At 39.7% G+C, this 27116-nt stretch overlaps 2 protein-coding genes across 31 annotated transcripts in view; one reads left to right on the top strand and one right to left on the bottom strand.

Annotated features, from left to right (window-relative positions):
* Positions 1 to 18924, bottom strand: part of PLAG1 (PLAG1 zinc finger) — a 34193-nt gene extending 15269 nt beyond the window's left edge. For 4 of the 29 annotated variants that reach the window (XM_083517950.1, XM_083517949.1, XM_083517961.1 and 1 more), the window contains exons 1-4: positions 18708 to 18924; positions 11049 to 11182; positions 8649 to 9907; positions 6394 to 6470 (exon numbers count right to left, since the gene is read on the bottom strand). The gene's annotated coding sequence lies outside the window, so the exon portion shown is untranslated. The other 25 variants (XM_083517958.1, XM_083517955.1, XM_083517966.1 and 22 more) reach the window with 17 other exon arrangements.
* CHCHD7 (coiled-coil-helix-coiled-coil-helix domain containing 7) lies at positions 729 to 26836 on the top strand. 2 transcript variants are annotated; one of them, XM_083518087.1, is made up of 6 exons: positions 729 to 2889; positions 3366 to 3487; positions 17165 to 17218; positions 23924 to 24015; positions 25306 to 25404; positions 26475 to 26836. In XM_083518087.1, exons 4-6 carry the CDS (start codon positions 23962 to 23964, stop codon positions 26577 to 26579), a joined length of 258 nt encoding a protein of 85 aa, XP_083374213.1. In that variant the 5' UTR covers positions 729 to 2889; positions 3366 to 3487; positions 17165 to 17218; positions 23924 to 23961; the 3' UTR covers positions 26580 to 26836. The 2 variants fall into 2 exon arrangements, with proteins under 2 accessions (XP_083374213.1, XP_083374212.1); XM_083518086.1 differs by lacking the exons at positions 729 to 2889; positions 3366 to 3487; positions 17165 to 17218 and adding an exon at positions 19116 to 19265.
* The last annotated feature ends 280 nt before the right edge of the window (positions 26837 to 27116 follow it).

Here is a 27116-nt window from a genome sequence, read left to right as displayed (position 1 = left end):
CTTTAAAAATAAAATAAAATTCCATCGCAGAGGGCTGAGGAAACTTTACACTTTCCAGGTATCAGAACCCAAAAATGCCTTTTACCAGTTCTGTCTGGTTGACCAGCTACAGCTTTTCTTGCACAGTGATAACTTAATAATAATAATTTATTACTTATACCCCTCCCATCTGGCTGGGTTTCCCCAGCTACTCTGGGCAGCTTCCAACAAAATATTAAAAATACAATAAAACACCAGACATTAAAAACTTCCCTAAACAGGGTTGCCTTCAGATGTCTTCTAAAAGTCAGATAGTTGTTTATTTCCTTGGCATCTAGTGGGAGGGCGTTCCACAGGGCGAGTGCTACTACCAAGAAGGCCCTCTACCTGGTTCCCTATAACTTCGCAGTGAGGGAACACCCAGAAGGCCCTCGGTGCTGGACCTTAGTGTCCAGGCTGAACGATGGGGGTGGAGATGCTCCTTCAGGTATACTGGGCTGAGGCCATTCAGGGCTTTAAAAGTCAGCACCAACACTTTGAATTGTGATCAGAAACGTACTGGGAGCCAATTTAGATCTTTCAGGACCGGTGTTACGTGGTTTCGGCAGCCACTGCTGTTATATGTGTTGGTAACCTAAAACTACGAACATGAGTTTGACCAAACTGCGGGAGGCAGTGGAAGACAGGAGTGCCTGGAGTGCTCTGGTCCATGGGGTCACGAAGAGTTGGACATGACTAAACAACTAAACAACAACAACCTAAAGGCTGGATTACTGTAATGCATTCTATATGGGGCTTTGGAAGTTCCTGATTTGGAAGCCCATACAGATAGGGGTGCATGGCCGACACCGTGACACCACTGTTAAAACATTTTCACTAGCTACCCATTTACTACTACGTCATGTTCATTGATTCGCAAAGCCCTGAACAACTTGAGAGATCCAGGGTACCTTATATTTCAGCTCAATCACTGAGTTCATCTGCAAGAGCATTGTTAGTCATCTCCAAAAGCTGGTAAAGCTCACCTGACAGCAGTAAGAAATTGCACTGACACAGTTCTAGAATGCTCTGCCAATAAAGATTCAGCAGACATCTTCTATTTTAATTTTTACATTTCCACTGAAAAGCCCCCTGCTTTCTTTTGCAAATAGCACTGCCACTTTATCTTTTTTGTACCTAATGGAGACCTGGTAATTGACCACAAAAATGCAACAACATGTACGCTAAAGTTCACAACTTACACACTTTTAACTTGTGTGCATTCAGCTTTCCATACTTGGCAAAAAAAAAAAAAAAAGAATAAATACCAAGGGGGTGGATATCCAGAAAAGACTTTGGCAATGCCACCTGTCATTGAATGTGATGTGTTCTGACTATACAGGCAGTGACCATTTTAGGAATGTCCAATATGTGTGTGACTGCGCATGCACACATCACGCCAAACTCAAAGTGACCCAAAAGTCACAAAAAGGAGTAGAATAGGGAGTTTGCAGGCTTTTTAAATTGGTGTTCTGACTATACACAATTTCACGTAAGCGTGCAGTACCTCAGAACATAACCCCTGCACAGGTCACTGCCTGTATTTAAAATGTAATTGAACTTAAAGGAATGCAATGTTGTAAATTAAGATTTATAAGCAAAAGTAATAAACTGGTTTGAGAAATATAACTGATTGATCGATAAGAATGATTGTTAGGTGCTTCAAAGCCTATTTAGTTAGCTTGTCAGCTACAAAGTTTCAGCATAGCTGATCACAGATAAAAATTACCTTAACAATCTAGTGTTAGGAAATATAGAAGTTAACATGTGAGAAACCTGCTTAGGAACTGTAGAAAAAGGTCTGGTACATGTGGGACATCTGTGTGCAGATCGGTGTCCCTATGGGCTAAATATTAACCACTTTTAAACGTCAATCTCTGTAGAAAAACAAATTCTGAGTACCCGTATCAGTCAGTGCCTGTAATGCTGGGATAATATTCCATAGGTTAAAAGAATTCTAACATCAACTAGTACATTGCAACAATGAGCATGCTATATATACCTCATTCTAAATAAGTATTTGGTCGTGCCAGTTCTGGACTTCCTCCTTTCTTAAGGTTCTGGGAGTAAAGGGGGAGTGTCTAAGTTTTAGATGGGTTTGGTTACTGAAGAAGCAGGCAAATTTCTTTGGGGCTAGGAATTTGGGCAGGTCTACTGTGACACTGGGTTCTTTGGGGTCTGCAACTGGTAGTGGCAACATTGCTTGCCCACTGGTGGGTGGAGGGAGTCCTGCCCTTTTTGCAGTGAACATAACAATTTGTGCACCCAGATGCTCCCCCAAGTTGCTGTATGGCTAAAAGAGTGCGGCTAGAAGGGGGCCAGTTATGAGAATCATAGAGGAAGCAGCATTGTTATTTGCATGTCAGGGTCCAGCAAGGAGACCTTATAGAAGGGGACCTGATGAAGAGTGTGTGTAGCAAGTAAGCACATATCCACAGGTGACACTATTGGGGCAAGGTAGGTACAGTGCACTTAAGTTCTCAGGATGTTGAGTCATAATGTGAGTGGAGTTCATGGGCAGAGGTGGTACAGTTCATTCAATTTCCATGGGAGAACTCTTCATACAGACTTCAGAGCAGGGCATCTGCTACTTGCAAAGTCATATTCTTTGCAAAGTGTCACACTCCTCCATGCTTTGGGCCATCTCAGGTATTTGCATGTTCCCTGCTTCTTTCTTCCAGGGCTCACATTGCCCTACTCTGCACATGCAAACCTCATGAGACTCTCAGAGGACACCGCTACCACTGGTCTACATGTATCTGTTCGTTGGATCAGAAGAGTGAAACCCACTTAAAGAATTGAAAAACTGACCCTAAAGAAGGCAAATTGCTGAAAACAGAAGCCTGGATGACCGCAAGGGAAAGCAGAAGTGTGATAACAGAAAAGAAGTACAGAAATAAATAGTACTCAGGTGGGTGGGTGAAAAAAGAGAATGGTGGTCAATAGCATCAGAGGCTAGTTATAAATCAATAATGGGGAAAGGTGTCAAATGTCATAGGGAGCACTCACCCTCATGGCATAGCTATCTTAATTTCCCCGGCTTTACCACTGTGTGTGAAATAATTTCCTCTGATTTAGAATGCAAACTCTTGTCTCTGTTTTAGCACAGAGCAGAAATCTCCACTTGTCACTGCCACCAGTCTCTGTGATTACTAACTCAGATCAGGCATACCCTGGGTCAATACTTCAGACCAATTCCTATACAGAAAACCAAGATCCTTTTACATGAGATGGAATATAAAGTCAAATGACTGAACCAGCACCACACTTAAAAGTTTTATACCATTAGATACTATTACATCTTCATGATCCCAAATAATCTTTCTGACTGCTTACTGTCCCCACAGAGCTTCAGCATAAAGTAACTGGACAATATAATGTGATCTCCAGCTGTGCTTTTAGTTGGCCAACCAAATGACAAATATAGTGGTTTAGTGTGAAATTCCTTTTGATGGATGAGTTTTGGCAGGTAAGCTGTTCCATTCAATAGGCTTCCTCTCAAAAAACCCACAATGCGTTTAATTTGCAGGGGAATTGTACAGCTCTATTTTAAAAACTGGTGCACATAAAAGTGAATATGGTATCAAGCCCATATTTTCTATGGATGTGTCGTCACAACTGTCAAATAATTTGCAATTAGCAGAAAGGTATGTGATTTTATTTTACCCCCGGTGTTTTATACATGCCCTGCAGAATGCAAGTTCAAATACATTTTAAAAAGATACTGATGCTTACTTAATATTTGCATCCATAGTTCAGAATCAGTTATGCTAGGATGGTATAGCCTTCAGTTTCAGGAAAGAGCCATGGTGCTTATACATTCACTCAAGCGTGGAAATAGATATGACACCTGATGAGCGCCATACCCCATAGTTGCTTTTGACTGCACTTAACCATCCAGGGGTCCTTTACCTTAATTCCATACTACGTAAGTACTACACTTTCCTACAGTCTCATATTGTGCTTACATACAGCTCAGTATTTATGCACCCACATTTTCCCTTGATCTGTGAGCAGACTAGATCTGCAGGTCAAAGTAACCTAATGAACTAATCCAGAGGCTGAAAATCAACTAAAATTATGGCAGCTGCTATCCTATATACCCCGGGCTCTCACTTTTTCACACAAGCACAATACCACATTAAAATAATGTGGTATAAGTTTATTGAAAGAAGCTTGTGGGAGTTAGATTTTAAGAACTCCTAAAATGTACATGTGTGCTAATAATCTAAAAAGGAGTACCACAGATAATACAGAAAACTGCAGTGCTTTTCTTTCAGAAGACTCAATAACAGTGCCAGGAGAATTGTCAAACGTGGTATTTCATTCAACTTGTTATTTTAATTAGATAATCCTCACAAGTTATACTATTGCTAGGGAAGTGGCAAAGAAGTCTTAACTAACAGTTCCTACTTTTAAAAACATTGGGTGGAATGCAGCTAGTGTCTCAGCAGAGGAACCCTTTAATGGTTTAATTAAAGCAAGAAACTGCTAGGAGCTCCAAAATGTTCTCTCCAATCTGGAAGAATGGGAATTAAAATGGCAAGTGCAATTCAGTTTAAGTGTAAGGTGATACAAAATTCCTAACTTATATATGCTAATGACATCTGAATTGCTGGCAACTGATCAGGAATGAGACTTTGGAATGAAGTTGCCAAACCAGTGTTCAGTCATTATGAAAAAGGGTGAATTCCACCTTGGAGATAATTAGGAAAGGGACTGCTAATATCACAGTCTATGGTACAACTACACTTGGAATACTATATACAGTTCACCTCAAAAAAGATATTGTAGAGTTGGAAAGGTTACAGATAGGAGCAACCAAAATGATCAAGGATCTAGAACTACTAACAAAAGGTATAAAGGTGAGTAAATAGGGACATAATAGAAGTATACAGATTTATGTATGATGTGGAGAAAGCGGACAGGGAGAAAGACCCTCTCTTTCATAGTATCTAAGGCCATCCAATGAAGGTGAATGTTAGAAGATTCAGGACAGATGAAAGAATGCATGCACTTCTTCACACAGCACACAAGATGCAGTGATGTCTTTTAAATATTAAGCAAATTCATGGAGTATCAACAGCTACTAGCCCTGATGGCTATTTACTGCCTCCAGAGGCAGAGGAAACATGCCCTGAATACCTGTTGGAAGGGAGCTTAAGTGGTGAGTCCTACTGCACTCAGGTCATGCTTGCAGGTTTCCCTTGGCATCTCATTGACCACTACAAGAACAGGGTGTTGGATCTGATATGCCTCAGGTCTCTTACATTCTTCTATTTAATCACTATTGGTATTATCAGACTAAGTCACAGTCGGAGTAGAGCTATTGAAAACAACTGACTTTAGTTATGATGAACTTAAATCCATTGATTTCAACAGGTCCATTTTAAGTATGACTTATTCTTATATCCCCTATTTCTCAAAACTTACAAATACACATGGGAAGCAACACCACTTACCATTCCATAAGCAATCCTGAGACCTCAGATCATTTCAGCTCCTCCTTTTCTGGAACTGCTTCCATCCCAGCCAGGTTGGGTTTTAATTTAAGTTTTTTTGTGGGGAGGGGGAACTCTTAAGATGAAGGCGTCCTTCGGTTTGCTTTTTTACCCTCTTTCTCATCCCCCTTCTGTGCTACATTTTTAAGACTGTAAGCCTGAATTTTTTTATTGATCTGTAAGCTCTTTTGGCTGAATATCTGGTTTTAAAGATGCTTTAAATAAGAAATAAATATTAGAGAACAACACTAGGGAGGATGAAAACCAGCAGCTATCCAGGCACAAAGCATGGCAAGCATCAGATGTTGACACCACCAGTCTCAATGAAGCAATTATGGGAAGTAATGCACAAAGTATTGCCATAAATAAGTTGACTGTAATTTGTTTATTGAGCTAACTACAGTATCTACAGTAGATACTTCTGTAAGATGTTATGGTGCCTACATGCCAAACAAGGTATCTGGTCTGCAAGGTCCTTTGATACCCCAAACTACTATCACACTATCTTTCCATCACCCACCTAGAGATTTATAAACACCACTAGTCAAAGAGTTAATCTACATTTCACCACTCCCCACCCCCATCCCATTGTTGTTACTTTTCAAGGTAAGTGGTGAACTGTAAGCAATAAGAAAAAAACTTGGCTTTTGTTAACATGCCCACATTTGTTGTAGCCTCTAAAAAAACAGCAAAGTGGTACACAGTCATAAATAAAAATAAAGCCATCTTAAAAAAAGAGATTTTAAAATTAACAGAACTAGGCAATATTCCATACAAAATCAAGGATACATAGCAGTTTTCAGACATCAGTAAACACTCTCAATAAAAATTTAGCCCACCAAGAGAAATCTAACAGAGATGAGGACAGGTATACCTTAGCTGGCAAAGTGTTCCACTACGTGGGCATCACTGTGGAGAAGGTGCAGCCTCATGCCCTTGCAGCACTCACATCTGTAAAAGACAGGGCATGGAGGTGCTTTTAGCACTTGCTATTCATATCAGCAAGTTCCAAGTGTGCATTTTGCTTAAATGGTACAAGCTTATCAAAGCAACTAAATAGGCAACTGTCTTGGCAGCTGTTTTAGAAGCCTTGAGCATATGCTTCGTTGGCAGAAACTATTTTGCAAGTTATGTTAATCACAAACTTTTGTAATCAAGTACCAACCCCAGTCAGATACTAGCCCACAAAATGTTTAAATATTATCAGATTGCAAACTAATAGAACCATTTTAACATTCTGTGAGCTAGTTTATTCCATTATTGAGAGGTCAGTGGCAAACATTATCTGACTTGAATTGGTCCATCAACAAACTATGAAGCACAAATTAAATTCCTGTATATTTTGTATGTGTAAGACAGGATGGTGATCAAATGGTGAAACAGCTGGACTTCAGCTGCTCTGCAAAACTCCAATCAACTATCTTATTTGAACCATATAGTCTCAGTAGCACGTGGCAAATTCACAGTGCTTGGCAAATTCAGAGACAGAGCTATGAAATATTCTGTAAGTTTTATAACCAAGTCTCTAACTCAGGAGAGTTCATCTGTAAGGCTCGAGAATGTGGACAAGGGGCTTGGAACAGTCAGTGCAACCATTTGCACTCTGGATGATGTTTATGGAGTGCTCTTCGGCCCCATGAAACTTTCAATGTGGAGTTCCTCAGGATTCAATCCCCACCCTTAAGATACTGAAAACCACTGAGTGGGATTATCCAGAAGTTTGGAGTACATTGTCAGCAATTTGCTGATGACACACAGCTTTACTTCTCCTTTACATCTGTAGGTGCAACTGTGGATGTGCTGGACTGCCTTGATAAGGGACTGGGTGAGAGCCAACTCACTGAAGCTCAATCTAGATAAGACCAAGGCAATGTTAGTGGGTGGTTCCCTAGACCAGATGGAAGCAGTGGACATACAGCTGTCACCTGAGGCTCAGGTGGTCTTAGTGGCATGGAGTGCCTTCCATCAGTTTCAGCTAGTGGCCCAGTGCACCTCTATTTGGACAGGAATAGCCAAACCTCTTTTGTCTATGCTCTGGTAAACTCTAGGTTAGATTACAATGGGCTGCCTTTGAAGGTGAATTGGAAATTTCAGCTGGGGCAGAATTTGGTGGCTAGGTTGTTCACCAGGGTAAGAAGGTTTGAGCATGTTACAACAATCCTGTTCCAACTGCACTGGCTGCCAGTTAGTTTCCCAGACCATTTCAAAGTGCTGGTTTTTACCTATACAGTCTTACCTCGGGCTGAAGTAGCTTCGGGCTAAGTATTTTCAGGTTGCGCGCTGCTGCGATTTGGACGTAACAGAGCGTGTTACCTCTGGGTTTTGCCGCTCGTGCAGACGGTCAAAATTATATCACGCACATGCGCAGAAGCGGCAAATCGCGGCCCGCGGGTTGCGTCTGCTTCTGGATGTGAACGGGGCTCCGGAACGGATCCCATTTGCATCCAGAGGTACCACTGTAAAGCCTTAAATAGATCAGGACTGCAATACTTCAAAGACCACCCTCTCCCCATATGAACTGGCATGGACCCTGAGATCATCCTCTGATGCCCTTCTTCATGAGCCTCCTACACGCAAGGTCTGGAGAGTGGCAACACGAGAACAGGCCTTTTCTGTGATGGCTCCCCATTTGTGGAATGCTCTTCCCAGAGAATCTGGCACCTTCAATACATTTCTTTGGACACCGGGCAAAAATGTTTCTCTATAACCAGTCCTTTGGGTGATTAAATGTGTTTGTGGAAGGCAGAATTATTGGGTTTTAAAAATTATGTATTGTTGTCATTTTGTATTTTTATGTTATGAACCACCATGTGTTCTTCAGATGAAGGGCTGTATACTAATAAAATAAAAACATTAAAAATAATATCTCACACTAGTCAGAATTAGCATGTATACCTTTTCTGTGAATAGGCTCACTATTCAACTAACATTAGTTCTTGCATTAAACTCTAGTAATTGAAGATGGAAACATCTGAGCAGGTAACCACATGGAAAAGGTTGCATGGATATTTGATCACTCTCTTATCTAACACTTAGAATGGTACGAAATTACAGTGTATTTCTACAAATGCATAGACACATATATACTTTTAGAAGGGCTATAAGTACCAGATTCCTTTAAATTCTTACTGAGGCATGTGTTTGATGAAACTTGGATAAAAACATTTGTTTCTGTTGAAGTAGTGGGTTTCAGTTTATTTAGTGAATCTGGTGGTGAATGTTGAACTATTTTCTTAAACGCAAGTCCCATTCCTGCTGAAAGACATCTAGGATTTCAGGTTTTTGTATGCATACATGATGTTATCACTGTCCTTGATTAAAAAGCATACAAGTTAGAAAGCACTTGGAATAGTGTGGCATAGCTGAATAATCTAACAATAAAAATGCTCTGTAATGAGCTTCTTGATAAGTGGGAATGTCAACCCAATTCAGATTTGTCACTTAATTTCAGGATGCTGGGCCCCAAATTCATTTATCCTCAACAGAAACATTTGACACAGGTTGAGAGGAAAAACTTGCCTAAGTTAACTTAAACAAGCTTCATGACTTTGCAGGAATTCAAGCCTTGGAAAACTCACTTTATTCATTTATTACACAATACCAGTCAAAATTATACACATTTCTTTGATCATAATGAACACATCAAAATTATTTGCCCTAAGACCGTGTACTATTGTAGACAATCTTTCATCAGGCAAAACAGGGACTCTTTCATCATCAAGTGAAAGGGAGGGGCACCAACTGGATTCCAATTCATGGCTTCAACCCAACTAAATCACTGCAAAAATGAAACAATTTATGTTAGTGCAATGACAGTTCCCTTCCCCTTCATCCAAATACCTCCTAAATCTGCTCTGTGGGGTTCCCTCAGCCCTCTGGAGCAGATTAGAGGGTGTTGTAGGGGGAGGAGAGTGAGAAGTACTGTTGCACTTGTGGAAACCATTTCACCTGCACCATGATTTAGTTGGTTTTTATGACCTATAAAATGTAAGTGATCATATTGCAAAACAGAGTTATTGTGCACCAAAATAAACCAATTCCAATGGAATTTGGGACTGAATTCACTGGACTGTAACAAATATTTATAGACCATCCAATCAATATAATTGTGAAAAACAATAGGGCACCTGTTCGATCTCAACTAGAAGGGAGTTCTACAAAATTGGCTTTACAATACTGAATGCACAGTTCATGGTGGATAAAAACCATGCATTTGGGGTCTCATTGGGCTGAGGTACCTCTAGCTGCACCATGGATCTTAATGGGGTCCCATCGTTGAAGGGGGAACTGGTAATATAAGATCAAAGCTCACCAAGAAATGGTCTGACCATAACAATGGGGTTATCAGGACACCTTTCTCCATTTCCAGACTCTCATTCCCACCTGCCCTGAATCAAACACAAGATTGAGGGTGTGATCATCTCTGTTTGTCAATGACAAACAGACAGTCATGGAGGTTATAAAGCCAGCATGGATGTTTAGTCCTCAGAATAAGAGTTCTTCAACACCACCTTAGCAAACTCAGTCCAGAAGGGTTAGGGGTACACAATCAACACTCCCAGTCTGTCTTGATGGCCAAATAGTAAGCTCTCAAAGCCCATTCCAGATCAGCGAGGTTTATTAGCCAGATAAATGAATTATATGGACTATAACAACTCCAACTCGCACATGTATGTTTATCCAATTCAGCTGGTGCTGTAGAAAGTACATTGGTGAACACACTTTCTTGATATCTAGCCCACATATGTCTCAGAAACGCATCCCAGAATGGCTCCCTCGTGAGTATGGTGTTATTGCGAACTGAACTGGTGTTAAACAGCTTCATTGTCGGAGCAGAAGGCCCAACAACCAAGCTACTAGCAGACAAGAGATAAGGGAAAGATCAGAAAGGGACTGTACATGGCTGTGTCCCTTTTTCTGCAAATGGCATGTCTGCTCTCCAGTGTCATAACGTCTTCTGCCTGTAACCAATGGAATCAAGGAAAGCCTACTGACCTCTCCAGGCACATCCCAGAAAACTATCATGACTCTGCTCTATCCACCCTTACAATATTAATTCTCAATATCCAGTTAAACACATACAGGATTTCTGTACCAACATAAAAACACTCAACACAATCTCATCCAACCACTACCAGCCCATAATCCCCAAGAATATCTATACAAGCCAACTTTTCATCAATCACTTACTACCACCACCTAGCAGTCAATGCATCAAACCTATTCCTATCCCATTCTATTTCCACAACCGCCACACATACTCTCAAGCCACCCAGCACTCATACTGTAAACAGATCCCAGTTGAATCCTTCAGGATTCCATTATCAAGCTTTCACCTGGTCATAGGTCTAGGTCCTATCCCAACACTCAGAAGATTTGTATTCCAACTCAGGAATCCTTCAAATGGGCACATGCAGCCACTAAAACCGAAAGAATAGTGCCCTTGCACCTTCCTAAAGCAGAACCCTTGCTTTGGTGTCATACCCTTTGGGGTTGCCTCTGCTGCAGTACCCCACCACTGCAACTCACTGTTTTATGGAAGTGCCGCTTATATCTCCATGGGTCCAATATTCACCACTGCCACCTCTGCTTGGTAGTTCTCTGGCAAGCGTTGCTATTTGGCAGATGGTCTCAATCAAGAAAGCAATGACGGTTATCAGGAGCTAGGGTGGTTAGGTGTTTAAACAAAATTAGGTTACTGAAACAAATCAGTAAGCATATTGGATACAGTTGACCTTTTTATTAAAGTAATTTATTTTCTTGTTTCAAACTAATCTTTACTTGGTAATGGATCTGGACTTTAGTAGCAATCAGCCCAGCCACAGACTCCTTGAGTAACTGTGGGAAATCATTTAGCCTTCTGTAGGTTTGAGAATCAAAAATATTTCTTCTCCACTCCAAGTCTCAGGATCAGAGCATGCTATAAAATCACAGTTTTTATTAATGATAACATTAAAAGGCAACTATCAAGCTATATGTATCTAATTCCTATTAAAGTTGCTTGTTTGCTTGCTTGCTTGCTCAAACAACAACAGTATCCTCTCCCAATGGATTGAAATGCATTTTCTATCTGTTTATGGGAAAGTTCTTACACTTCAGTCTATACATATTTCTAATGTGGACACTGAAAAAAATACACGTTCCAACTGAACTGGCATTTTCAATAAGCATGCAATGCTGCATCTGCTCTTTAGATGCATGGTTCATAGTTTCTTAAAAGTCCCCTAGAGGAAAGTGATTAAACCTGCATCAACTACACTCTCTTCCAACAAGCACAATCAGCTTTAACAATATCTGTTTGACTTGACAGAAAAGTTTAGTTCCAGAAAGTTTTTTAAATTGTTTGTACTTAGTAATGTTACTATTACTATGACTAATCTATTCTGAACATGCAAACAATAGTTTTGTGCTAGTTAAGAATACTAAATGATTTGCTGTGTAACCTCAATAAAAAATGTCAGCATTTTAAAGAAAACTTTTAGTATCAAAATATATACAACTACTTAATACCCAAAGCATATTTTAAACAATTATTTACACTCCAAGTAATATTTAGAACATGATTTACCAGTTGTAAAGTTAACAACTGACATTTAATATTAAGTATAAAAATATTCCTACTCTTTTAGAACAAAAATGTTTTGTATGATTTTCTATCTATCTACACACACAAACACACATGAATGAGGTTCTCTTGGCTGAACAAATCTTGATCACCAGTACGTAACTAAAATATCTTTAAGAGCCTTATGATAACAGTAGCATAGTATATTCAGGATACATTATATGCTATCATACAATACATATAACTTTATAACATATAATATATATCCCATACGCTAACATAACAAAACAAGTTTCTTTCACTTCTCAAAATGTAATTGCAGAACATTGCAGCCATCTCTCATTAAGGAAACACAATGAAGAAAGAAACAACTATTCAATAACATATTTAAATAAGCTTGGACTATCCCTATTGCACTTGTCAAATGGAAAAAATACATTTTGTAACACAGTACTTTATTAGTTACTTGACCAGCACTTTGCAAAATTAACATAGTAGCTACAAATAAGTAATTGCTTTTGTAATTAAAATCAGAGATCCATGCTTAAAAGGCAGAAATTCAATGTAACCATAGTAATTTTGAGTTTGATGTTATTGTGGGAGGGACATTATCACAGTATTCAAGATTAAAGATATGTTAAAAATTAATGAATCCAGTTCACCTTGTCAACATATGATACAGATCTTAGCTTTTATAAAAGTAGTATTTGTCCATAAAAAAGCTGATAACTAATTCCCATTAAACACTTTCTAATCTGATTTCTAGGGATATTCTCCACAAAGCGACACTTTTGGCTCAACAAGTGCAAATAAGATTATAACAGCTTATGGCCAGACACTTTCTCCCCATGCTGAATTTCCTAATTTTTCTTTAAAAGTATATTTTCCTTAATTCTCTTTCTGTTTTCGTGTTAAGTTCTTAATACTTCATTTATTTAATGCAATATATATGAATTCCATTTTGAATATTATAGCTTAGTCTTAGAACACATTCAGTTTAAAAAGAGCTGAATTAAGAAATTATGCTGTCTTGCAAATAACCTGCTTCATTTTCTTCTTGGAAATTATACCAGTTATTACTATACTCACACATTTTAACATTTAATGGGATATAGATCTGGCAAGAGATATGCATACATATGAAACATTCTGCTACTATGTACATTCTTTAATACAGCAAGTTCAGAGAATATATATTTAAACATACTGAGATAGGTAAAAAAACCTGTTTTTATAAACTAACTAATGTTAATATGACTGCATCATCTTTCCGACTTGAATTCAGCTTACATATAAAAAATCCCAGCACTCACATTAACTTTGATAACAATTTTGAAGCAATTTAAAGCACAATCCATAGATTATATGAATTCTAACAATTGTTTTGATCAAAGAACATGGCACTTTCAACTGATATAAACACTTTTTGGAAACTGAATTCTTAGGTATGAGATTCCAAAAGTTATTTTTGCCAAGTCCTAAAACATACTGACAAATATATATGCAAAGGATAGGTAGCTAGTATATAAGATACCAATCAAACAATTATGTATAAAAACAAACATTAACATTTTAAAGGCTGACTTAGTGCTGGGTAAGACAGTGCACAGAATATTCTAATTGCTACTTATGCTATAGCAAATGAAATCTTTGCAATAGCAAAGAAAAATACTAAAATTTCCAATAAAGAAGCAACAGATTCAGTCTACTGATTCTATTCACAAATCCATGACATTTCCAAATCAAGAACTGAACTACAATTATATATATATGTTTTCTTCCTAATATATTATCTACTACTGAAATGTTTTACTTGCTTAATGCAGCAACCATCCATCATGTGTTAGATTTCAAACAGATTTTGTATGTCAGATCAGTACAAAATATTACGTTGTTCACATATTTGAATTATTTTACATTGTTCTGAAAGGCTTTCTAAATAGTTAGAAATTGGTTAAAGATGGCCAACAGCTCATTTGGACAGCTATTAAATCTTTCTACTAAAACAAATGAATGGTGTCTGCAGATATTTGCTTTCAGAAGCATACCATCAACATATATTCAGATTTTCCTTTTAGCACTACAGTATAGTGAACCACAAAAGGGGTTTGACAACTATACCCCAAAATATAAGTTTCTTATAATCAAAGTAATGTTTCAGTATGCTTTTATGGTATATCATTAAGTGCATAAAATTATTAAATTGTCACTATTAGTGGCAGAGGATTTTACCACTACAAGGTGCTTTTCTAAGAGTACTCCAACTCCATAGCAAACTCTCAACATGAATAAATCAGCTGAATGCACTGAAGTGAGCAACTTCAAATATATGTATTAACAGAGTAAAATTGTGGTGGTGAGTCACCATTTTGACAAAAAAAATGCTTAATAAGATGACAATTAATTACAATTATATTTATATACACCAACATTTAAAACTTACAATGAAAAGCTCAAAAACTACTTTAGACTTCAAAGGTTTTGCTTAAGGCAAGTAGTGTCACCAAGTAGTTTGGCCAATAATATTCACTCAAGACACCTTGGAATCTGTCTGCAAAATCTATAGTATATAATAATGGATCTACATTATATGAATTATAAGAAATTCAACTAATTTCATAGAACATTGTTTTAACCAATCAACTAAAATTATATGCAAGTGCTCCATAGTTTTAACAAAATAGTTCTCAAAGATAAATACAGCTTTATCAGCATCCATAAATTCAATGTTTCAGGCTATTTTTCTACTAACAGTTACTTTTCTCAGTCTCCTTACTGTTAAATGTATTACTGGAATGAGTATTCAAACTTAAAGGCATTAAATTTGCATATGATGGAGAACTTTCATGACAGAGGAAGAAAGCAAAATTGTAATTTGTGCTTTCAGAAAAATGTATTTCTTCCACAATGCTTTTACCATGATACTTAATAATTGTACAGCAGATCTGTATATACATCTAAAGATACAAATGCAAGTTTTGTACTTCTGCATATCTACAAAATAGCTTTAAAATTTAGATTAGGAAAAGCCACCAGACTTCATGTGTTCTGACTTCAGAGCTTAACAATTCATGCCACAAACTTATTGTTATGGTTAATGCCTGTGATAAAACGTGCATGCTGTATCAAATGTATTTAGGATAAGAACTGACCACAGGCTAAATTTCTGCTTATTATGCTAGGTGCACTTATGAACCTAGTATCTTAACTGGTAGATGAAAATGATCTACAAACACTAGTAATTCATGTGACATTCTTAAACCATATGGCATGCATCAGCCATTTACCAAGTTTGCTTTCAGATATTTTCTATTTTGATTTAAATGATAACGTTTATGCCAAAAATAGAGTTGTTTTCAATAAAAAATAAATGTGTATACAACTCCATGTTAACAGATCAATGTTCCCCTTATGAGCTGATTATTATTATTATTTATTAAACCTGTATACTGCCCTTCACCCAAAGATCACAGGTGATTCACAACATAAAAATACAAAATGAGAACACAAAATACAATAAAAACAAACCAATAACCCCCTCCCACAGACACATTATTATTACTATACAATTTGTATAAATCCATTCTCTAAGAATAAATGACGCAGTTTAATTTTGGAGACTGTGTCATTGGAAAACAAGGTGCTTTCACCTGAAGCCACAGGATTATCCAGGACAATAGTCCACTACATAATGCAATAAAGGTACAAGACATCTATGATAACAAATGATGAAATCTTATGTACACTGGAGAATCAAGCCCCTCAACACAGTGAGACTTATATAAAAGTGAATAGAAACGGGTTACACATTGAGCAGAAAATTGATTTGGTATATAAAGAACAAAAGAAAGTATAACTGATGGAGTTTCTCTCAAGATTTGGTCCATCTCTTTGAGCAGAATACGTGCTAGCAAGAGTTTAATTTAGATTTAAATCAAGACAGTGAAAGAGCAAATCACTTGAAATGAAAATGTAATTGTGCATAAGAAACACAAGATCTGAGACAATAGATTTCCGAAATACCATTCTACTACCCAGCAGCATTTTAAACATTTAAGCTAAGTCTTTATAGATAACATTTCTTATCATGGAAGTCACACATTTATAAGTTAAAGATACAGCAACATCTATCATAGATGCTTTCTTGGAATCTGTTTCAATTAACAAACATTTACTGTCCAACAAATAATAAAAGCACAACTATGTAAGATTTAACCTAAAATTAGAATGTATTTCAATAAAACCAAATCTAGAGACATTACACAAATCTGTAATAGCGCAATTTAGAACACTGCATGTATTCTAACCCCTTGAATATTGCAGGTTTGAAATATGAACAGGTTTGTATTTTAAATCAATGGAATGAAACAGAAGATATCCAAACAAGTTGTCAATGTCTGCAAAATGGCTTTAAAATTATACCATAAAGTCCACTATATGTCTTGTGTTCTTCCAGCGACTTGAAAACTAGCAGAACATTATTATAATTTAGGCTATCTCTACACACACCATTCTAAATCCAAGACACAACAATAGAATTAAAATTCAGCCACCATACCAAAATCTTGAGTTGCATCACAGATAATAAATGCTAGGTCCAAACAATATCCACCAATTTCTCCTACAAAAGGGGTAAGCCAATCACTGTTTACACCTCAACAGCCCCCTTGGATTTAATGCAATCCACCAGGATAAGTAGCCACTGCCTTGCCTTCAGAGTTTGATTTATGGTTTTACACTTTAACAAATCCAAGCCAACTTTAGCCAGAACTTCTGCATAGGTGAGCATAGCTAGAAGAAAAGAGGAGCTGTCTCTTTAAGATACCATGCTCTGTCCCTGATCCCACGTGGAAACCAACATCAGCAGCACTTTCGCGTTCAGTTCTATGTGATGCAAGTTGAGGCATCATTTTTTAATAAACATGAGAAAATTGCAGAATACATTCTTCCCCGGAATACAAAATTGGTGAAAAAGCATGCTAAAGTAAGCCCCGGTTCTCCTCCAAAAGTGTAGTCTCACTATGTGTATTTTTCATTTTTTTCTACGGCACGATGCTTCCAGTCCATACTACTCTAACAGAAAGCACTTCACAGACAGTGGACACAAACACCGGGATCCATAGGCAACGAAAAGGTACTCCATGAATCGGAAATATTTGCTCTTTTGCATTACATATCATAATTGGGTCGGGAGAAAATTAATGCATAGGTATTACATTTCGCGCCACCTCTCCCCTTTCCCCCCACATGTGCCCCCCCCCAACAAACAAAGGGCACGAAAGCGAAGGTACAAAGTTGGCAAATGCAGCATTTATCTCCTGTGCAATCGCTCCTCGTTGCCCCAAAGTTGTGCAGCTCGTGCATTCCCACCTCCCACCACCATTCAAGGGAGAAAGGGGATTTTCACGTTCTCGCATTGTCGGGAACGAGCTGTAAAAGAGCTTTTGCCTTTCCAAAGCAGTCATCAACAACAAAAATAGGCATCAGTTTTAACTCCTTGCTCTCTGAGAGCTGAATCCCCGACGTGAGGGGACGCGGGGTTCAACCTGATCTCTTAGGGGAGAAATCGGGGGACGGAGACGATTTGGGGCATTTTTTAGGATTTTTTTGGGCTATTTTTTATTTTGTTATATGCCTCGGTTCTCCCTCCATTTTGGTTGTTTATGATACTGACAACAAGCTGTCCCTGCTCTCTCTCCAGATCTCTCCTGCTTCCAGTTAGAGACACCCCCCCACCTCCCCAATACAACCCACCCTCCAAACGCCTTCCCCAAACTCCTCTCTCGTACCCACGCAAGAAGGGAAAGAAAAGCCTCCGCGGCCGGTCCAAGTCAGGCGGGAGGCAATCTCGTCTCTTGATGGGGTGGGGGGGGGGAAGGAGAGGAAAAAACTTTTGTCCAATAAAAAGCGGGAGGAGAAGGGCGCTGCACGCCCCAAAGCGACTCGGGAGCCCCCTAAAGCTTTGGCTGCGGGGTCCCCGCCGCCCCGTCCCGAGAGTGCAACCCGCCCGCGACATTTCTGCGCAAAATGTGGCCGCTTTGGTGCTACGGCTGAATTTATATTAATTTTCTCTCATTTTTTGGGCACCGCGGGCTCTTAATGTCTTCCGCTCCCTCCTCGCTGCTGCTGCTGCTGCTACTGCTGCTGTCACTATATTCAAAGCACAAGCTCCGGAGCTCGGGGGGGGGGGGGAGAGATAGAGAAGAGAGAGACTCCGAGCGAGGAAAGCGAGGTTGGGGGGGGCTGGGGGCTTCTCAAAAAAGTTTCTGCCTCCCCGTTTGTATAACAAGAAACGAGGGGGAAGAAGAAGGGGGGGGGTGCGATCCTCTCAGTGAAAACCTCACTGAAGGAGTTGGGGGGGGGGAGCGGAGGAGAGGAGAAACTAAGTCCGAAAGCTGAGGAAAGCGAGGCTTTCTTTCGAGGGGCTGCTCCTGAGGACCCCCGCGAGAAGCGCGACGCAGCCCAGGAGTGCAAGGGAAGGAGATGAAGCCGCACAAACTTTCCCTCATCGCTGCCGCTCCGCTCTCCCCCTTCTCCTCCTCCTCCCCCTTCAGAATTTAAATAACCCTAATATTTCCCTGCTGAACCCCGGCTCCTGACCCCCAAACCCGCAGCAGACTCACCGCGGGAGCCTCAGCATCCCCTCAGCGCCCTCTTCCCGCCTTTTACAGGGTTCTCCGATTTTTCTGTAATTTTTTCCCCATATTTCGGGCTGGACGCGGCGGGCCTGGAAATTGTTTGCTTTCCCCTCTTTCCAGCAGCCATTGTAGTGTATGCGCTGCGGTGCAGCTCAGCCTGCCGCACACGCCGCGCCCACACCGCCAGCCGCCCACACGCGCCGCGGGTTGGACACCTCCCCCTGTCACTCAGCCCTTTGGCCGCACCCTGGAGGCGGCCACTTCGAGGCTCGCGGCTCGCCCCGTTGGTAGGACGGGACGCCGCTCCGGGAAGGGAGAGGAGGAACCGCGCGCGGATTGGCCCGGCGGCGGCGGGCTCCGAGCTGTCTTTCAGAGCGCCTCGGCGAGAGCGATTGGGCGCCGGGCCTGTCAGTTTCGGCAGGGCTGCGGGGCAGTAACGGGGTAGGCTGCGCCGCTTATAAGGTGGCTGCCCAAGCCGCTGACGTCTTTCGAATTGGAAGCGAGTCCCGAGCCCGCGAGTCGGTTTCCCTCACGGCGGCTGAGGTGAGTGTCGCCTCCCGAGGAGCCGCCTGGTCGCCGGGCGCCTGGTCCGGCCTCGCTGTGGCAGCGCCAACCTCCCGCCCGCTTTGAAGGGCAGCGACAACGTCCCGCCCGCTCCCTCCGGCGCCTGGCTTCGTTGCCGGGCGTGCGAGGCGGGAACGGAGCGCGGCGTCAGGCCCCGCGGCTCCACGCGGAGCAGCCCCCGAGAGCTGGCGCTAGGCTAGAGGCTTGTGGAGGGCGGGCCGGGGCGGCGGCGGCGGCTGCAGGCCCGTGCAAGGCGCCCGTGGGTGCGCCCAGGTGCGCCTCCTGAGACTGCTCCGCCCATCGCTGCCCTTTCTGTGGCTGGGCCAGGAAGCGCTTCCTTCTCCTTTTTGCCCTCGGTGGCTCCCGACATGGCAGCTGAAGTGGGTGCGCGGGTGTGGGTGTGTAAGAGACATGCGGCATGTTGTAGCTCCCATCCCTTATAGCTAGCTGCTGCTCCAGGGCTCGGGGTGGGTTGGGCGCTGCAGCATCCACACCCTCCAGCCCATCCGCCGGGTGAGACTGGAACTAAAGAGATAAGGGTGGGGAGCTTCGACGTCAAATCTAAAGCGGTTTGGCTCCCCCGCCCCGCCCCTTCATTCATTTTTCTTTTTGCATCTTATGTTGCATCGACTCTTTTCTGTTCCAACTCTGGCATCTGTAGAGACTGCCTTGAGTTCTACTGTTTCAGTAAATGGTAGGGAAAGCAGCTTTGCTGAGCCTGTGGACCTCCATGAAAGCACTTGGTTGGAAAGGGACAGTACTTAGACTGGAGGGGGGATCCTCCAGATTGGCAGTCTTATTTTATATGTATTCTGTAGCATGATGTTGATACAACAATAGTGCATTAAGGTAAAGGGACCCCTGACCATTAGGTCCAGTCGCAGACCTTGCTTTATTGGCCAAGGGAGCCGGCATGACCAAGTCGCTTCTGGTGAAACCAGAGCACCTCATGCAAACGCCGTGTGCCTTCCCACCTGAGCGGTACCTATTTATCTACTTGCACTTTGATGTGCTTTCGAACTGCTAGGTTGACAGGAGCTGGGACCTTCTGATTGGCAAGCCCTAGGCTCTGTGGTTTAACCCACAGCACCACCCGCATCCCGGTAATAGTGCATTAGTGATAGCTTTATTCTGTGATGCTTCTCCAATGCTACTGTATTATTGTTGTCCAGAGGGGTTATTATAGTGCAACAACAGCAACCCAAATTTTGAATAAATGTTTTAATTGTTAGTGTCTTGGATTTTATTGTGCTAATTCTTCTTAGTGGGTTGTGAAAAGTGCTATTCTGAACAATTTTTTTGTAGGGTAGAGGGCACTGTGAATGAGGTTAAGAACCAAGAGGGTGGTGTCCCAAAAAATTTGGGAACCACTGTTCTAGATGAACATCTAGGCTACTTAAGCTATCGGTACCTTGGGTTGTGTGTGGCCTTTCACTTTCAGGAAACAATCTGATTGGTGTTAAAGTGTGGCAAGTTCTTTTCTCCAACCTTCTATATAAGACAAACCTGTCAAAACCACATTGAGTTGGTGTTTTTTTAAATTGACATGGTTTTGTACTTAGCACATTATTTTTAGGCTTTCCCCCATCCTTATGAGAGACAGAGACCTTCATTGTAATCTAGAAGAACTTGGGACAGTTATCCAACAGTTGAAAAAGTTGCTTGTGAGAGAGAACTAGACAGATAGCATCATTTTGATGCAATGATAAACTAGAGTTTCACACTCCAGGAATGAGCCTTTGCCAGCTTTGGACTTAAGCACACTCCCATCTGTTCTCTTCTCCATTGCAGCCACAAGGAAGAGATCAAAAGCATTTGCTTCCTGTCATAAACTAACCAAGATTTGTCAGTATGCACTGGGATACACTGGGATTCATTTTAACTTCAAATTGAGGCTTTACAATCCTGGCTTGTTTGGATTTGGATAGAACACAGTTAAAACTAGCTTCAGTTCTTTGTATGGATATAACAATACACAACAGTTGAAAATGAAAGCAAATTCTTCTGAACTGGGTGAGATACAACTCTGAGGCTCATCAAGGTCTGTTTCCATAGCACAGAACTGTGGTTTAGGCCTTTCATCCAAATAAGGGCAGGGTCATGTACCTTGCCCCTTCTGTGGGAAAACAGCAATTTATTGGGATTTGAAACTGGATTTCAAGTGCTAGTTTAAGAGCTGCCTTTTGAGGGATGCAGTTTTCAATTTAGAGGTGTGGCTGGCAGATGTTTTAGCTGAAAAGAGGAACTTGCTGAATGACTACTTTAGGGAGCTGGTATAGCTCATTCCTAAAGTGTGCCAAGAGGGATAGGACTATATGTAGTGTTTAGCCTCCATAGACAAGGTTATCCAGTTGAGGAAGCTGTTTAATCTTTTGTGATGACTGCACAAAAAAAAGCCTTGTGGGTTCCAAAGCTTTCATCTTTACTGATAATACTCTACTAATAATTATAATTAATGACTGCCACCTGAGAGAAGCAAAAAATATTTAGGTGTTTCAAAACAAAAAAGACCTGAGGTGTAGAACAAATGTAAGAACAAATATATGTTGTCAGCACATTAGTATGAATAGCTGTGTTAAGAATTTAAATTAAAATGCTTAAGGAATTGTAAGAAGGTAGATTTGTTCCCATATATCTAGACTTGCATGCTTTTAAAAAATGAAACCAAAGCTTAGAAGGTGAACCAGGGTTAGAGAGCACCATTGATGGGAAAGTGGTTTACAAATTTAACAAATATTCAGATTAGCTGGTGAACAATGTATATATTTTAACCAAAAGTTTGGAATTGTACTCATCAGAATACAAGCCTCCTTGGATGTGTGACTTGGTCTAGTCATACTGGCCAAAAAAATAAATCTAAATTCTCTCTGCGACCGTACTGTTTCTTGGATGACTTGCAGATGTTAGTAGTATCTTGCCAATATTATTTCTGGTAAGATTATAAAAGTAAGCAGGTTTTTAAAAGTGCTGTTCAGAGTGTTTTATGAAAGTGTATTTAGTTCTCTCATAAAGCATACTAAGTCATGTATTTTTAGATGATGCTGTGATAATGATGGGAAAATCTGAAGTGATGATGTATTGTAAAATATGCTGCTGGCACCTAGAATCTGAAGTATTCTTCCTTTTTTCTAAACCATGATTTTTATTAAATATTTTCCATAATACAATAAAATAGCAGCTACAAAAGATACAAATAGCACAAATAAAATACAGAGTCCTCTCTTCAAAGTAATTCTTAGCTCTTACCACTCACAGAAGCTCCTCCCAGCTCTTGTCTAGGATCTTTGCTTTCTCCCCCCAGCCTCTTCCTCTGAGAGACCAACATTTTTCTTATTTGAAGTATTCTTCCAGCTCTACTTTGAGGAATCATTTCTAGCCAAACTGAAGCCTACATGTTTCTAATTACAAATATCTACATTCTCTTCAAATAATAGTTTGATCTTACGTTAGTAATATGTTTGGGGCAGGGGTAAGGAGCCTATGACCCTCCTGATGTTTCTGAACTACATTTTCAAATTTCACTGGTTTTCCACTGAATGCAGTAAAGAGAAATGTGAAATCTATGAGAAGTAAGAGGAATGAATCCTCTGTTATATCAAAATCTTGCCACCATATTGTGGGAGGGATATGGTTTGCACTCTCCCTGATTACATTTTTTAAGAATTTGAAAGCACTTTTCTTACATAAGTCCTAAAAGTATTGCTCATTCAGTACAGCATCACAGTCATAATTTTCATAAAGACATGGTTTGTAAAAACTTGTGTTGGGTCACATACCAGCTGCAAGGGGCTACCAAGTAAGGATATCGTTCAGACCATGGCTTTAAGCTGGTTAACTTAACAAACCACAGTTCTAGCACAGTTACAGTTGTTGCTCCATCTCAAGAAGCTGTTAGACATTGAAGATTGGAATGAATTTATGAATGCTAAGCAGATGGAAAATGAAAGCAGACTGACAGCTTTAAACTATGGTTATGAATCTTAATCCTATAAATTCTAACAAGAAAGTAAAAATAGTGGATTTCCTATTGTACATTTGTAAGTGCAAGCCATGGTTAGCACAAAACATGTGATAACATATCTGCATTGAGCCAGGAACAGCACTTTAATCTCTAGCCTTACTGTTGTTAAATTATAAGAGATTTGCAGAAGTATGAATTGACTGTGAAACAGTATTTTAAAACATTGATTTAAAGCATTAATTCAACTTACTGAAAGACAAAATAATTAACAATGGACTATTCAGTTCTGCTTTCTAATTTTTCAGTTTCAAACCATGCAAAAATGGGATTTCTCCCCAGTTTGAGAGTACCCTCATAACTCTACATAGAGGTGACTTGGCTGGAACTTGTATTTTCCTGCTCACCTTAGCAACCCATTTACCTTGCTAGCATTGGTCTGCATTAACACATAGGATGGCTTTTGGAAATTTGATCTCTCGATTAAATCTATAGTTTTGGTGGTGGTATATGAAGAGAATATTCAAATGTTAAATTTTGGGGTGAGAACCTATCTATGTTCTTCCCCCCACCCGCAAAAAAGTACTGCTGATAATATGCACCGGTCCTTGGAAAATGCCTTAAATCCTAATTAAGAGAGAGCCTGTTTTGCTTTTTAAAACCTCCTCCTCTCTTCTAGGTGTTCTCTTTAAAGTACCACCACAAACCAATATCTTTATGCCTAGAAAACTGCAACGTCTTCGAGATCATGACATAAATCCCTGCCTTGTGGTAAGAATGTGAATTGTAGTAAACAGTTTCTTTTTGTTAGTATTATTATGTAGTTTGAAGCTTGCAAGTTATTTCAGTTGGCTATACACTATTAGGCATTTTAAAACATTGGAATAGTTTTTGTATTCTTGTAAAGTTCCATAAATAGAACCAATTTGTTGCCATCTGTCAAAAATGCAAATGTACACCAGGATGCCTTCTTAAGTACAAACTAGTACAGAATTGTTTGTCACTATAAATATTTTCCTTTTCATTAATAAGGTATTTAAAAGTTGTTATCAAAAATACCAGCCAGCTGGAGAACAAAGGATACATACATAAAGAATCAAGATTTTTGTTTTTGTTCAAGCCACACAGACAGTCTTGATATTTTTCTGTCTTGTAGTTTGAGGTACTGATTTCATCTGACAACACTGAATCATTAAATAGTTCACCAGAGAATAGGAATTACTGTATTTAACAACTACATATGTCCTAACTGTACATTAAGTCAAAGGGAGAAAGAAAGGTAATCACATCTGTGGTCCTTAAAAAAACCACACCCCAAACACCTATTGGTCCTAGGAAGGAACATAGTGATCCTTCATCATTCATTGCAAATGAGTGAAACAGAGCCATTTTTCTCCTACCCCACATTCTGTACTTTTTTCTTTGTTTTGTACAGTTGTTTTCTACAAACTTTAATGTGAGGAATAGGATCCCATTAAATGATATAATCAGTTAGTTTTATGCATTCTTCGTATTATCTGGTCTGAAATACAGAATGATTTGATTTCTTGTGTGCCTGGTAGGCAGATTGGATGATCCCCTGGGTTAATAAGTTTTGGTGGTTGTTTTTTTAAAAAACAACCATCACTCTTGCATTTGCACATTAGTTGAAATGTATTTCTTGGCACAGATTGTTGGGGTTTTTTCCATTTGGGAAGTAACTTAGAGGCATCCTGACTGCTGTTAATGACCTTCATCTAGATGGCTGAGCACCAATTTATTTGAACTTAAAACTGCAAAGCAGTTGAGAGTCCTTTCTTCATAAGCTTCTCAATTTCAGGGTAATCCTAATGGGGATTTCTCTCTTAGGTACTCAGTGTAGCATGACTTGCTTTCTTCTAAATATGCTTAGGGTTGCAGTTTTGAACCAATCTTCTGAGGAAGCAAAATGAGTACCACTTTGTTCGTACATACAGAATTGTTCAGCAGCATTTCAACCAGTATGTGTGGCATTTAAAACATGTGGGAAGTTAATATTTGTCCCCTATTGGCTTTTTAAGTGTATCTTGTTTCATATTCAAGGAAGCAGATGCCTCTAGCAAATGTATGGATAAGAATAACTACAATAGAGATGCATGCACCCTGTACTTTTTAAAATACAAGAGCTGCAAAAAGTTTTGGGTAAGTAGGCTACTCACACTGTACTCAGAATGTTTGTGGTTATCCGTGGTATTTTTTATATCTGAACTTGCAAGATCATGGAAATGGGTTTAGCACTTTAATTAGCCATTGATCCTGGAAAAGCTGGCAATTTTAACGAGGCAAGGTATTTTAAACACAATTATGATGATGATACTCACATAATCCAATTTCTAGAATTTAGATGCAGACCCCAGTCCCAATAAGAGTGCAAGAGTTTTCGGGGGTTGCCTTACCCTAGGCCTGCAGGAGCATATGCTTTTGCAGCCAACTTGAGAAATAGATCAAAACTAGATAGCACTGACTTCATGTGAGACAGTGGACTCACAAAGTAGAGCTAGCCAGATGCTGTTATTCATTACAGCAACAACACGATTTCCATCTTTGCCCAGGTAGTAGCTCCTCAAGCTGACATCCTTGCTAAAGCTGCTAGCACATCTCTAGCTCTTCCTTGGTAGTAAACTAAATGCCCATGTATGGCTAAAGAGGGAAGGTTAAGGCACAGTGCTCTCCAGGCAGTTCTAGGAAGTCAAACAGTCCAGTTCAGATTTGTGCAAGAAATCATTTCAGGAACACGTTGCATTTCCAAACTGCTTGATCGTTGCTAGTGTGGATCATTAACAGTTCACTTGATTGAATTTCACTTTAGATATCTGATACCATTCTCCTTTAACCTGCTTTGCTTTGAATCAGTCTTTGCCATCTTAATGGGCATAGCTATGCAGGAAGTTCACGTCTATTTTGAGTTAACATGACTTCTCCAACTTTAGACTAATTAAACGGAATATTTTTAGCAGAGAAAATGCTGCTTTTGAATTAGCAAATACATTGCATTTTATGCGCAAACTGGTTTTGGTAGGTTGTACCCTTGTATTGCAGCATAGTCAATTCTTGTAACCCAGTGTCTTGAAACAAGTAGGGGAAACTTGCCAATATATCAACTTTGAAGACAGCTAGACTTCCAGTTATCTAAATATTTAAAATACTTATTTTGCTTATTATATAATGAAGATAATTTAATTCACTGCCACACTGATTCTCTGTATTTCTAGAATGGGATCGTGATGCAGAGAAGAAAAGATGGAATCAAACCAGATATGCCTACAGCAGAAGAGAGAGAGAAGATCCTGGCATCAATTGGAAGAATACCGTACTGATTGTGCAGTGTTACAGTGGTGTTGCAAGCAAGGCATTCTGGAAAGAATGTTGAAAAACACCTTTAGACTAGGTGGCTCTTGTTGCCACCTTAAACACCTTTGTACAATACCCTTCTGAACAATAATTTAGGGTATTGCCTCTATAAGCTGTTTTTTATTGAAAGCAGAAACCTAAAGCCTTGATGACTATCGGAAAGTAACTTTCATGGCATGTAAGAGAAACATTTAGTAATAAATCAGCCTTTGTAATGATGAAACTATGGTTTTTATTTTTTATGCTATTAAAAGCAAAAGGGTGAATCTCATAAGATTACAAACAGTGGCAAATAAGAATTTAATTTGAAATAAAAAGCCTAGGTTATACCATATTAGGAGAAAGAGTGAATATTGTTCTGAAAGAAGGAGAACCACTTTTAGTTAGATTTGCTTTACATAATTGGGGGATTCTCTAATTTGTCTATAGTAAATCAGTTTTGCATTTCTATCAATATTGCACGCCCTGAAAAATGAAACACTTAATTGGTGTTATGCTGTTCT

The sequence above is a fragment of the Podarcis liolepis genome (genome assembly GCF_965112155.1).
Source record: "Podarcis liolepis genome assembly, chromosome: 8".
Taxonomy (NCBI): domain Eukaryota; kingdom Metazoa; phylum Chordata; class Lepidosauria; order Squamata; family Lacertidae; genus Podarcis; species Podarcis liolepis.
The sequence above is the reverse complement of the archived record's forward strand: the minus strand, read 5'-3'. Positions and strand labels throughout refer to the sequence as shown.